This window comes from Falco naumanni, chromosome 1 (genome assembly GCF_017639655.2).
Source record: "Falco naumanni isolate bFalNau1 chromosome 1, bFalNau1.pat, whole genome shotgun sequence".
Classification (NCBI taxonomy): Eukaryota; Metazoa; Chordata; class Aves; order Falconiformes; family Falconidae; genus Falco; species Falco naumanni.
In genome coordinates, this window is record NC_054054.1 from 13,441,335 (window position 1) to 13,454,680 (window position 13,346).

Genomic DNA, 13,346 nt, shown 5'->3' on the forward strand with positions numbered 1-13,346 from the left:
ACCGTTCGGCCCCTCGCAGCCCCTCACGCTGACCAGGTGACTACGACACCCCAGCCCCTCACCACCGCTACCCGGCGCGGAGGACGGGGGAGGGGGCGAGCGGCCACCCCGTCCCGCCCTCGCTCCTCATTGGCCGGCGCCGCAGCGAGGGGGCGGGCGGGCGGCGGCCAGGTAGCGCGCGCGCCGTGGCCGCCCGACCCGGCGTGCCGGCTTCCTGTTTGCGCCGCTTCGCTTCCGGGTCGGCGGGGGAAGCGCTCGGCGGTGGCCGCTGAGGCCGCGGCGCTGCCTTAGCCGGGGGCGGTAGAGCGGGGCCGCCGCCGCCCGGGCGAGGGGCGGGCGGGCGGGGCGCGGGAGCGGCGGCCGCCGCCGCTACTGCTGGGCCGGCATAGCGCGGCGGGGCGGGGGGAGGGCCGCGGGGAGGCGGCGGCGGCGGCCTCTGCCGAGGCCTGGGCCGGCCCGCCGCCGCCGCCGCTCGGCCGATGCGCCCGGCGCGCCCGCCATGGACAAGATCCTGGAGGGGCTGGTGAGCTCGTCGCATCCGCTGCCGCTGAAGCGTGTGATCGTGCGGCGGGTGGTGGAGTCGGCGGAGACGCCGCTGAGCCAGGCGCAGTGCCGTGCCATGTTCGCTCTCAGCACCCGGCTGGTGCTGCAGGGCCCCGACCCCTTCCAGCGGCAGGTGGGGCGGCAGGTGCTGGAGGCCTACGGCCGCTATCACCGCGACGAGTTCGAGGCCTTCTTCAACCGCGGGCTCGTTCTCGGCCTCCTGCAGCGCGGCTACGGCGAGCTGAGCAACCGCGACCCCGCCATCCTCGACTATATCCAGGCGGGGCTGCGCCTGATCATGAGCTGCCCCTCGGTGCTGGAGCTCTTCGAGCTGCTGCAGGTGGAGGCGCTGCGGCTGGTGTGCGAGCGGCCGGCGCCGCCGCTCTGCGCCCGCCTCTGCCAGCTGCTGAGCGACTTCCCGCAGTGCCTGCCCCGCGGCAGGAAGCTCTCGCTCGCCTTCTGCCAGCAGCTGGTCCGCAGCATCGCCCACTTCCAGAGCCAGGGCAGCCGGGAGGCCGAGCTGCGCCTCTACGTCTCGCAGGTAACGCAGGTCAGCGGGTTGCTGCGCAGCGTCTGGAAGGCCGAGCCCGACACGCTGCTGCCCTCCCTGCAGGAGCTCTTCGCCGTCATCTCCGCCGCCGGTGAGCGCCGCCCGCCGGGCGTCGGGGGAGGCGGGAGGGAGCCGTGCGGGGGGGAGGGGGCCCTTTGCCGGCAAAGCGGGGCTTTTCCCCGCCGCCAGCATCGGTCTCTCTGCAGGCGCTGCCTTGCAGCCGTTGTTTCCTCGCCCAGATGCTGAAATGCATCATCGTGGTGGCCGTCGAGACAGCAAAGCCTTCCCCCATCCCCGCGTCAGAATGAAGCTAGCGGGGAAATGGTGGCTGGTTTTGGAAAAACTACTGTTGCAATGCTTTAGATGATACGCTGGAACAGAGTTTTGGGTGTCCCGTTAGGGAAAAGCTAAAATGGTTGGTATCAAAAGCACCTCATCCTCCTTGTTCCCTCCAAAGAGACACCTTGGGTCTTGGAACTGTTTAGCCTACAAGAACCGGCTTGTATGTAAGGAACATGTAATACTTGGGTATCGTAGGAAGCATTCACTGCCCGAGTTGATGCTGTTGTAAATAGGTCCTTCCTGACCTCAGAGATCTATGAAGTGCTGTATTAGCTGACATTAGAAAGTGTCTTTGCTGTTGAGACACTCAGGAGACTTAATGTTCAATTTTGCCGACCATAACTGGCATGGTTAGCAGGCTGTTGTTGAGATAGGACGTGGGAAATACCAGCTGCATTGGATCCCTAGGCTTAATGTCAGTTATGATAAACAATTGTATGTTGCTACTTGTTAGGAAAAAAACAGACCACCAAAAAACCCCAACCCACTTCTCAGCTCTGTTGAGGGTGGAGGAAGAAGTTGTCAGCCACTTTCTTGCATGGATATTTAGGTGGACAAAAGGAGTTTGTAATTCAGGGCTATTAATTGTCTTTAATTAATTTGAACTTTGTTTTGTTTTGTGATGATAGAATGTTAGATGTAGGAAAAACTCATTGTCTCAAAACTGTGCAACTACAGTGAAAGTTGTAGGATAGAAGATAAAGCCTATTTTTTCCTATGGGATTTTCTAGTTACTTACATTATGGCATGTTCAACTATTACAGATTCTTCATTTGAACCTTCTGTTGCCCTGGCAAGTCTTGTGCAGCACATACCATTACAGATGATTACAGTACTCATCAGGAGCCTTACTACAGATCCAAATGTGAAAGATGCAAGTATGACTCAAGCTCTGTGCAGGTACTGTATTCCACTGTAAAGAGGGGAAAAGTCTCTTTACCTTAGTCTTGTCTTTTTTTGAAGTTGTCACTTGGGTTCCATATAAACAAACAAAAAACATTAAAAGACCAACGTTTCAAAATGGTTTTGTAAGTTAGGCTGTTTAGTATGATAAGGTAATGTATGTTTATGATACTGTGGATGTTCCTGCCATGGTTTCAGGTTAAGGCTGCTGCTTTCATTGCTAATGTGGCTTCTTTCTTATGCTTTGCTAGGGTCATGAAGAGGGTTAAATAGAAACTAAGAGGAAGCCAGCTCTGTTCATTTTAGATGACATCTTATGTTTAGATCTTCCACTGTATGGAAGGTAGCATAAACAGGAAACTTCTGTGAGTTTACTCAAGCTGACAAACAAGGCCTTATTTTCGGAAGATCAACCTTTCTGCTTTTCCAACAGGCAGTGTGGTGCTCTCATGTCATTATCTTACCTGTAGTCTCCTCTTCTGAAGGGAGGAGGCAGTTATAAATGAGTTTTACTGCTTAGTTTTGAGGTGGGTTTTCTGCTTAGATATGTTCATGATTTTTTTAATAGGATTTGCAGGGGACAGCCTCTGTTGCTATCTTCACTCGGGCCTCCAGAGGTGTTTTGGAAAGTTCTTTAAGTGACAGAATATTAGCAATGTAGCAATGATGTAAAAACAGTTGCATATTATACTCATCACTGATCTAAACATGAGTAAACACTGAACTGTAAACTGATTTAGATGGCAATCTTGGTTAGTGTCTTCAGATATGTGAATAATAGTGATGCAGAAAGATGACAGTAGGAGAAAGATGAGGATCTTCTTGGAGTTCTTTCAATTAATTTTTTAAGGCACAAGGAAAAAGCTGCTCTTGTACACTGAAGAACAGAATAATATCTAAAGTAGTTAAGCAGGAGGCCATTAGAAATTTTGTCTATTTTTTTGTATAAAAAAAACTTTCTAAAAGTCTTTTCAACTAAAAGGATTTGTCTTCTATATTATTTAACCATATGCATGCGTGTGTAGTCTAATACTTGAATGTTCATGTAGTATAGCACTTGCATATCTTAGTAAAATCCTGAGGTTTTTTTCACACTGAAAATGTTCCTCATATTTACATTAAATTGAGAAGTTGTATTTCATTTGAAAACATAAAATTAATGAGAAGAAGAAGCAGCATTAATATTGTGATTTGGGATAAGACATACTGTTTAGGGACTTTAAAAGAATCTTTTTGACTGAGCAGATCTTAAGCAAGCTGTGTGCCCAGTCTAAAATTCAAAGGTGAGGAATCCAGAAGGATTTGTGCATGCTAATAATTTGTCAGTACTGGTGATTAATTTTCATGTTAGTGTAACTTTAACATTAATGTTGTATTACCTGCTTCAACATGATGTGATAGTATAATTGTAGCTTTAGAATGGCTTCTTTGTGTGCCCTCTGCTTAGAGAAGTAATGCAGAGCTGAGCTTTGAATGTAATAGGAGTTATTATCAAATAAGTGCTCTTTCTTAATACTAGCCACATGGTGGGTTTTTTCCTCTTGTTTTTGAAAGGGCAGTGCAATCTTATTTGCCTTGTTCATTCTTTGAAGCAATACCTGAGTCGAACCTCTGGTTCTGTTCAATGGGATTTACTTTTTGGTACCTCTTGTTATTTCTGTTTGTAGATACTCTCATGTCAATACTGTTCCAGTTTCTTTTTCTAGTTTTGGCAACTAGTAATTGCTCTCATCTGGCTTAGAGAGAAGTAATTGCAAAGGGCATAATGCATCTGGAATGTCTGGAGCACCAAATGGCAATGTTGTCATTAGGCTTGCATCATTCCTAGGAGATGCAGAATTCCAGGAACAAGAAGGTCTCCTGATGAGAGTCAGCAGAGCTTTGCTGACTGCAAAATAGAGGCCTTGTTGCTTACTTCCTAAGGGTAACTTCCATGACACTGCGGAGTCTGTCTGAAGTTGAACACAGATTAGTAAATAATCTGTAATTAGAAGACTAATAAACTGAATCTCTTCAGTGTGTGTGTGGGGTTAGATTAGTCATAGGCTCATATGAGAAAGGGTGCTTGCTTTTTGGCATCATTGAGCTGGTGCTAGTTGGCTCAGCCGGCTCATGAAGTCTTACCTGAAGCATCAGCGAGGGAAAGCAGAAATTTGTTGTGTCTCTTCTGGGATGTATGACTACTTTAAGGGTCTACTTCAGAGTTCTTAGAGGAAATTGATTGCTTATAGTCAGTATCCTGACAAGTATATTGCTTGTTTGTGCTTTAACCCAAGTATCTTTGTTTAGAGAAAATTAAAATGTTGCGAAGGAAAACTCCAGACATGACTGGGCCCTTTGCCCTGTTGGTTAAAAAGTGAAATATTGTGAAAAATGGGTTTTTTTGTGGGGTGCCTGGTAGTCTGAGCATCTTCAGTTGTTGTTGTTTTGTTGTTTTTCTAAGCTGAGGGATTTGCACCTGAGCTGCCAGATTCTTTGATGTGGCTAAGAAGATACTTTTGTGATAGAAGTTACTGTCTGAGGTTGCACAGATAACTTTTTTTTTTCTATTCAGAGATACCAGAAATACTGTCTTGGTTAGGTACATATGGATATTAGACATGCTTGTGTTAGTGTGATATGAGGCAGGAGGTCCTCTTGAGGCCTTTAAGTTTCTCTCAATCTTGTCAAACAGGAAAAAAAATCCTCTGTATTTTTATTCATGATGATTATGTCCCATATTAATATCTGCCTTTGTTATAAAAGTGCAGTCATTGCTTGCAACAGAGCAGGAGCCAAGTAAATGCAGTTCAGAGAGGATTTAGTAACCAAAACATCTAATCTTCACCTACCAGATCTCAGATTTAATGCTTCTTGGGACAGTCTCAGGCATGTCAGTGGGTTTACTTCTGTTTCATTTTCTGGCTTTTGTTTCTGCTCTGAAGAGCATTGACTCTGCTTTTAAGAGCAGGAACAGCTTTGAAGAACGGGAATTCTATCTGTATCAGTTATGCAGAGAATGAGGCTTCTCTTCACAAGGTTAATCATACTGAAATGATAGCTGTTGTCCCATTAGTAACAGTGTTGAATAGTTCAGCATTTAATTATGCTAACTAAAGATGACACAGGATGGCCCATCACATAACCAGAGCAATGGGATGGAACAGAGGGGGGTCCAGCTCCCACCCAAAAGCAGTTTTTCGTTTGGAGTTCAGCGTTGGTGAAAGTGCACATAGTCTACAAAACAGTAGTCAACAGTGGTTGTAATGTCAGACTCTACAGAATACTCTTTACTTGTCTAAAAAGTTAATTAAGAAACTCAAATATTTTTGTTATTAGGCTTAAATTAACTGTGCAGGTGTTTGTGCCACTGCTGAAAAATATAAAGCCTACAAACTGGGGAGGGGATTGGTTTGAAGGTGATTAGGAGTGTGAGGTTTGGAGCCCATTTTTTAGCTTGAGGTTAATTCTTTGCAGGCAAAAGCCATTTTGGCCCACTTGTTTGATTCTGTGTTCTAGAAAGTATGTGGCAAGGGTGCTCAGAATAAACATGTTTGAATTGAGTATCTTGAGGAAATGAGACCTTTGTGTAAGTTCAGAGCATCGATTATGATGTCATGGGGTTTTTTTTTTGTAATAACATGGAACAAACCAAGTAAGATCTGTGCTTGATCAGTCCTAATGATTCCTTATTTTAGACAAACCTTTGAACGTTATCAGTCCTAATGATTCCTTATTTTAGACAAACCTTTGAACGTTATATTTGCAGATAGTATGTGATCCTAAGATATACATTTCAGAATGTGTTATTGTACATTTTTGAGATGCAAATTGTAAACACTACGTAGATTTAGGTTGTTTATGGTAATACTGTTATCCCAAATCTGGGTTCTGCCCCCAGTGAGCAAGAGCCCATCCACACACAGCTGAGATTTTTGTTTATTGCATGTCTGGGCAGAGCTGGGTGGTAAATCCACACAGCTAACACACCTCTTAACACAGAGTAAAACATTGTATTCATGTTGAACAATTGTTTGCAATTATGTTTAGTCACACTTAATTTTCATTGGTTCTTATGAGCCTTGTCTCCATTTAATGGTACATTCTTTTTTACCAGCATGTTCTGTGGGGAGGGAGCTCTGTTAGTAGGGGGTTTCTTTGCTCGAGGGTGGATCCAATTAGGATAGTTCAGCCATCTTTCAAGTCATTTTGTGTTTAGTCTCATTAACCATTTGTTTCTCCTTGAGCTTACCTTGTTACTACATATTTATAGTGCCTGTTCCTTCTCCCAAGGCCATGTTTTGTTAACTGCTTGTGAGGATTTAACTAACATCCTCTGTTTTCAAATCCTTTCTTGTTTTTCTGTATAGATACTGACATATTACTTTTTTCTTTTCTTTCTCTTTCTTTTTTTAAGTAAATAATTCTTCTATCTGTACAGCATGTCCAGTTGCATGTCTGGTGTTGCTAGAGGCTGTGATTTTTCCTTTGAGTTTGGAATCTGAGGACCGAAACCCTGATTTCAGTCGGTTTGAAGCTCTCTTAATCTCCAGGGGGAGTATAAGACCTTACAGTCTTGCTTCAGATTGATGATCATAAACTATGCTGATTTGTAGACTCTTTATTAGACTGGTTACTTGTAACCTGTTCAGTTCTGTGCTAGAATTTAATGTCTTAAAATCATTAATCTTTATGAGGAGCTTTATCAGAAAAGAAGGAAAGAAATCCACTTCTAGCTTCCTGTTTTCATAGAATCATCGAATGGAATCACAGCATTGCACAGATTGAGTGGAGGCTTTGGAAGTCATCTGGTTCAGCCCTGCTTGAAGCAGGGCAGCTTCAAAGTCAGGCAGTGCTGCGCAGGGCCTTGTCCAGTTGAGTTGAAAGCTTTCTGCAAGGATGGAGGTGCTTTGGCCTTACTGTATAACTTGTTTCAATGTCTGACCACTCTCATGGTAAAAGGTTTTTCCTTCCACTTAATTAGTGGTGCCTCATCTGGTTTGAAGAAGGGAATCTTGGGGACAATTAAAGAAAATCCAAAATATTGCCAAGTAAAATCTCAGAAGAACGAAGCCTAAATCCCATGGTTTAGCTGGTACTGCCTTACAATATCATCTGTGTCTTAGAATTGCTTTAACTGATCTGCCTTTCTGCTTTAAGTGTTAGTGGAAATTGTCTATTAATTTAGAAGGATAGAATACCCCTATTTTCCATTGCTGATATTTCACTATATTTTCTAGGTACAGATAAAGTCTCTTTGTTATATCATTTTTTTTAGCTGTAGTGAAATTCTTCCTATTGGGGTACGTATAGATCCCAGGCTGCTGGTAGCTATTATAAGATCCTGGTAGTGCCTGCTGCCATGTATTTAAAATTACTAGATTTTACCTTATTAATTGAGAATATTTGAGTTGGCTTCCAGGAAGGTAGTTCTTCCTTTTCAAATTTAGGCTTATTAGTCAGTTTTGTTCTGGTTTGGTTTAATAGCTGTAGAAGTGGAGGTTCCCATATACAGGCACATTTTCACCTTCAGTAGTAAATTTCTACCACAAAATGAAAATATTAGCTTAATGTCTATAAAACCAGAGTTCATGCTCTTAAATAACAAGCAACAATAATGTACATAATACTTGATTTTATGTGCTTATGTATTGGAGGGGGTTGTATTTTTATGTCATGTGTTAAACAGATTATTGTTAGAGTTAAATGACTTGAGATATAATCAAAATTATTTTATTACTTGCCTAACTTTCTTGCGTTACTTCTTGTTTGTGTGTGTAACTTATCTGGGTTATATATAATCTTTTTGTTGAGATTAAAATTAGTGCTATATTGGATTTTTTGTTTTGTTTTATTTTTTATTTTTCATTAATCTTTCAGAATGATTGACTGGTTGTCCTGGCCTCTGGCTCAGCATGTGGAAACATGGGTGATTGCACTGCTGAAAGGACTGGCTGCAGTACAGAAATTTACAATCCTCATCGATGTTACTCTGCTTAAGATTGAATTGGTATGTGTGAAAAGAACATTCAAAATTGAAGGAGAGGTAGAGGAATTTGTAACAGCCGTATAATTGCATAACATCTTTTGTATTGCGACAGGTATCTTACTATTCCGCAAAGATGATGTAAATGTATCTATCGCTTTCAATTGCATGTAATGATTCTGTCTCTTTCAAATGGTTGTGAATTTAGAGATCTGTTTACATTTCTACTGAAACTTCACTATTTAGATTTACTAAAATAAATGTTTGGGATTTTTTAGGTCTTTAATCGACTTTGGTTTCCTCTAGTGAGGCCTGGTGCCCTCGCTGTCCTTTCCCACATGTTACTCAGTTTTCAGCATTCTCCAGAAGCTTTTCATTTGGTAAGTAACTAAAAAATGTTTTTTTGAATTCTTTGAAATGTCATTCACATCTGATTTCTAAAGTGGGCGTAGAGAGTAACGGAATTGAGGCACTTGGATTTCATATTTGTTTCAGGTTTCCAGCATCAGATTTCTGTGGTTCACAGAGCACTAGGCATTCTAACTTTGAGGTTCAACTTTAATCTTTAACTGGAAACAAATATTATTCTCCCTAGTATGTACATATTTCTGGCAGTAGCATCTGGACACTGCATTCTGTCTTTGACCATGTACTTCTGGAAATATTTTTGTTATGTGAAGCCACTGATAAAGTTGGGCTGCAAGTAGACTTCCAAGAACAACTGTTTGGGTTAAACAGATAACCAGTTATCTGCTATATATAACCTAGTCACCCTGGATAGGTGCATGAGGCCCAAGAAGTACTTCAGTTTAAGAAAGCTATGCTATCTGTATTTTAGTGTTCATGTGGGCAAACTGAAGGACACTCACTATTTTTAATGGCCACTCTTCAAAATGCAGTTTTCCAGTTAAAGCAGTAGATGCTAGGGTATGACGATGTTACTACAGAAAGAAACAAACAGTCCATGTTAATACAGAAAGAAGTCTTGTGCCTTCCCCGTTCTCATACTTTGTGTTCAGCTTCAAGTTTTAAGTGAAATACACATCTTTCAGACTGAACCATAGTAAGTAACAGCCTGGCACACTGTTTCTCTAAGCTCTCCCCAGGGTTCTTGGGCCTGAAAGGGTCACAAACCCTTTGATTAGTGTCAAGAGTAATTGCCTTATGGCTGTTACGCGTTTTTTAGTGATAGAAGTCTGAAGTTTCTCCTCCTTTTGCTGCCTTAATATTGGCCTAGGGTAGAAATTAGTTTGAAAGAGCAAAGTAGCTTTGAATAGGCTTAAACACAAATATTTCGTCTTGCTGTTCTCCTTTGTTCCTGAGACAAAACTGTCATGAAAAAAATGTAAAGTATGAGATGTCTTACTCTAGAAATAGTTGTTTGCTTTCAGATGGAAAATTTCTGCCATGGGTTGCATGCAGTACTTCGTGTCCATTTTCCGTCCATTTTAAACATTCTTCACTATCATTTTTTCAGCTGCTGCTGTCATTTAGTATCCGATAATATTTTCCCGGACTTAAACTACTTGTTTACTTTTTTTATAATAAATGTTCTGAAGGCTTAAATGCACATTGATAAATATACATTATTTTGCAAGGCACCTGAGCTTATGTTCCCCTTCCCTATGCTTGAACATAGTTAGCATAAATTACTTTTTATATATTTGTAGAAGAACGCTGTCTTGCACTTATATAGTATAGGTGCAGAGTTTATCATGATGTGTACTACAGAATTTTAAAATCTGCTGATACATAAAATTTTAATTTGGCCTCAAGCCAGGAGCAATACTTCTGTATGTATTCAAAGTGTATACACTGCAAAATACACTGAAAGTGTATTATGCAGCATGCTGTAAGTAAGAACTTGGCTTGCAGGTTGAGAAATTGTACTTCTTCTGTTCTTCCCATGTGCTTTGTCTGTGCAAAATTGATTGTATCTTAGATCTACTTTATATAAATTCAGTTCTTGGAGCTCAGTAGTTTCTTACTGCAGTGTACCCACATTTATAAAGTGAAAGAAAGAAATTTTTCATTGCAACTTTCGCTGTTCACTTGGTAGTACATTGAACACTTAATCTCTGTGTTTTCGTTTTCAAACTGTGGATACCTTGCTTACAGAAAGAGTAGGGTTTGTTCCTCTGAGATGTAAAAATATTCCTTATACTTAGAGAACAACAGATTTCTGAAGAGCTGGCAAATGAGTATTTTGCACCTGGCCCCTTTTACTTTGGTGTTTTAAAGTACATTAATTCCTGTAATTGGTATACTTCACTAAAATTATGATAGCTGTATTATTTTTGTTCTGCATTTCCTGTCTTTACTATCAAACAATATATAAGCTAATTTATGATGAGCCCATCCACTTTTTTCACAGTTAAGCCGTTTTGATAACTTGGAAACAGACAGAAGTATCTAAAATACTTCCGTTCACAGTGAGAAGTCCCTACTCTTCGGGACTGCATTGAAGTAACTTTCCACTTGAGGTTTTAAGACTAATATTAAAAGAAGTCTCATCAATTTAAAAATACATACAGAGCTGCGCTGAAGAAGGGGAAGGAGGTGGAGTTAACACTTCAGATTTGTACCCAATTTCAAATGGTAATGAACCTGAACTAATCCTCACATAAATTACCATATCTGTGGTAAGCTTTTTCTAGCTTACTAGTAAATTACTGTCTTGGCTTCTTGAGCCTAGCTCCCTCGCTAGGTGGAGCTGTGAGCCAGTTTCCATCTTGTCAACTGAAATATCACGGCTGTATTCATTGCGTTCAGATCGCAAGCATCTTACTCTGCTTAAGGAAAATGGAGAGGTTTGTTTTAAAAACTGTATCTATAAAATTAAACAGGATACTGTACTGTTAGTGGTGGCAAAAAGCAAAATGTTTGCTGTTAATATCCTTAATAAGGTGAGTACTTTGGTGGCTTGACTGGTTAAAATCTTAATGTGCGTTTTCTATATCCATGAAGTTCCAAAACTTGATATGTGAGCTAAAGAGCATTGGATAATTAATTGGTCTGTTTCAAAATTGTCATGGGTAAAGAATAATGCATGTTTGTTTCTCAGCCACTTCTTGTTTAAGAACAAAAGGTCCCCTGTCACTTGGCATGTATGAAACAATAAAGTTGTTTGTAGAACAACAAAAACAACTGGAAAAATGCAGTTAACACCCTTTTTTGTTTGTTTTCCCATTCAGATTGTCCCACACGTGGTTGGTTTGGTTCATTCCTTCAAAAGAGATGGCTTACCTTCCAGTACTGCCTTTCTGATGCAGTTGACTGAGTTGATACATTGCATGATGTATCATTATTCAGGATTTCCAGAGCTCTATGAACCCATTCTGGAAGCTGTTAAGGTATATTAGGAATATTAAGCGGGTGGAAAGTTTTTGTTTCGTTGCTTTCAATATGAAAGCTATAACCCCATAGATCTAAAATCTTTAGAACTTCTGCTAGGAGAAAGGAGGTAGCCACATAATTTAATGTCAACTCTTAACTGCATTTGGAATACGCTAGAGAAATTGTCCTCAGTGTCCATGATAAAATGACAGCAGGCTTTAAGAAAAGCTTGAAGTTAGATCCTTTGTTAAAAGTAAAATGTGATTTCTTAAGTCTCACATACCTATTAATATGCTTTTGTGAGGTTTATTCAAGGCATTTCGTTTCAGCCCAAGCTAGAAACTAACTCTTCAAATAAAAGTTCAGAGCACTAATAGTATTGAAGAGCAGTAGGTTCTGAGGAGTACTTGGCATGGTGTTAATCTTCGGCTAGCTCCAGAAGACCATTGTTAAGCATAACATCTTAATACTGCGGTCAGTATTGCATGCCTGTGTGGGTAAAGGGTGCTGGCCTGTGATGTTTCAAAGCAAAATTTAGCTTTCTGTAGATAAATACTTAAGTGCATAATGCACTTAAAAATAAATTTTAAAAAAGCCAACACCCTAAACCAAAAAAGCGTTGAAAACGTGAAACAAAACCAAAGAAAAACCACAAAAAGTCACTGGGTATTACTGCCTAATTTTATAGCAGTGTTAAATGTTTTGATGCTTTAAAAGCCCTTGTCAGCTTAATTCCAAGTATTCTGGAGTTTATTCTTCCATTCTTACATTTTGATTTGACAGAGCAGTTACGTATTTCTAGCAGAATAGAGGATGCGTTAGGGTTCTATTAAAGCTTGAAATATGAAAGGTAGTTTTTCGTGGCAGAAAGGATTCTGTGAATGTGCAGGTCAAAAGTGACCACTAGCCCCTTATTCTTGCTATTTAAGAACTGAATAAAGAAAGCTTTGAAGAAGGGGGATGGGGTGGGGTGTGTGGTGTGTATCTTCTAGGCTATCAAGGCTAGCAAGACCCTGAAGGAGAATATGGGAACGAGCGAAGATGTAAGAATGTTGAATGGAAGGACCTACTACAGAAACCTATTAAGTGTGTTAAATGTTTCTCTCTTAGGATATGCCCAAACCCACTGAAGAGAAGATTAAGTTAATTCTCAGCCAGAGTGCTTGGACTTCTCAATCCAGTTCTTTGCCATCTTGTTTATCTAGACTTTCTGGAAAATCTGAAACTGGGAAGACAGGCCTAATTAATCTAGGAAACACTTGCTACATGAACAGTGTTATTCAGGCACTTTTTATGGCTACGGAGTAAGTCCATTTCAACAGCTCTTTTCATTGCAAATAAACAAATGCAACTATTGTTGCATTCTTGTTTTTCACAGATTATTGACGTGTCCTGGGGTGTCTCAGTTTACTAGAGCTGGGTGGGTTTCTTTGCACTTGGTTACTGGTTGCTTCGTTGAAAGTCCAGCTCTGTGAAACTGCAATTTTAGTCATTAAAAATCCTGATCCTTCTGTCTAGTCTCAAAAGATAAGTCCCTTTTTCCTCAGTCCTTGATCCCTTTGGTATTGTAAGAGTTTATGGTAGTACTTTTGTTATAATCTGGAAGCTATTAAAATTTTTTTTGACTGTCTCTAGCCCATTCTTAAACATTTAAATGTTTAAACAAATGGGCTTTTTGCAGTGTTAGTTCCTACTGTACAATAGTTT

The 13,346-nt window shown here is 41.0% G+C and overlaps 1 protein-coding gene across 1 annotated transcript in view; it reads left to right on the forward strand.

Moving 5' to 3' along the window:
* Nucleotides 1-423: 423 nt before the first annotated feature.
* Nucleotides 424-13,346, forward strand: part of USP38 (ubiquitin specific peptidase 38) — a 34,187-nt gene continuing 21,264 nt past the window's right edge. The window contains exons 1-6 of the mRNA XM_040581838.1: nucleotides 424-1,184; nucleotides 2,200-2,335; nucleotides 8,198-8,327; nucleotides 8,582-8,683; nucleotides 11,498-11,656; nucleotides 12,750-12,943. Of these exons, the coding sequence (XP_040437772.1) occupies nucleotides 500-1,184; nucleotides 2,200-2,335; nucleotides 8,198-8,327; nucleotides 8,582-8,683; nucleotides 11,498-11,656; nucleotides 12,750-12,943 (1,406 nt within the window). The 5' untranslated portion in view covers nucleotides 424-499. The remainder of the gene's footprint in view (nucleotides 1,185-2,199; nucleotides 2,336-8,197; nucleotides 8,328-8,581; nucleotides 8,684-11,497; nucleotides 11,657-12,749; nucleotides 12,944-13,346) is intronic.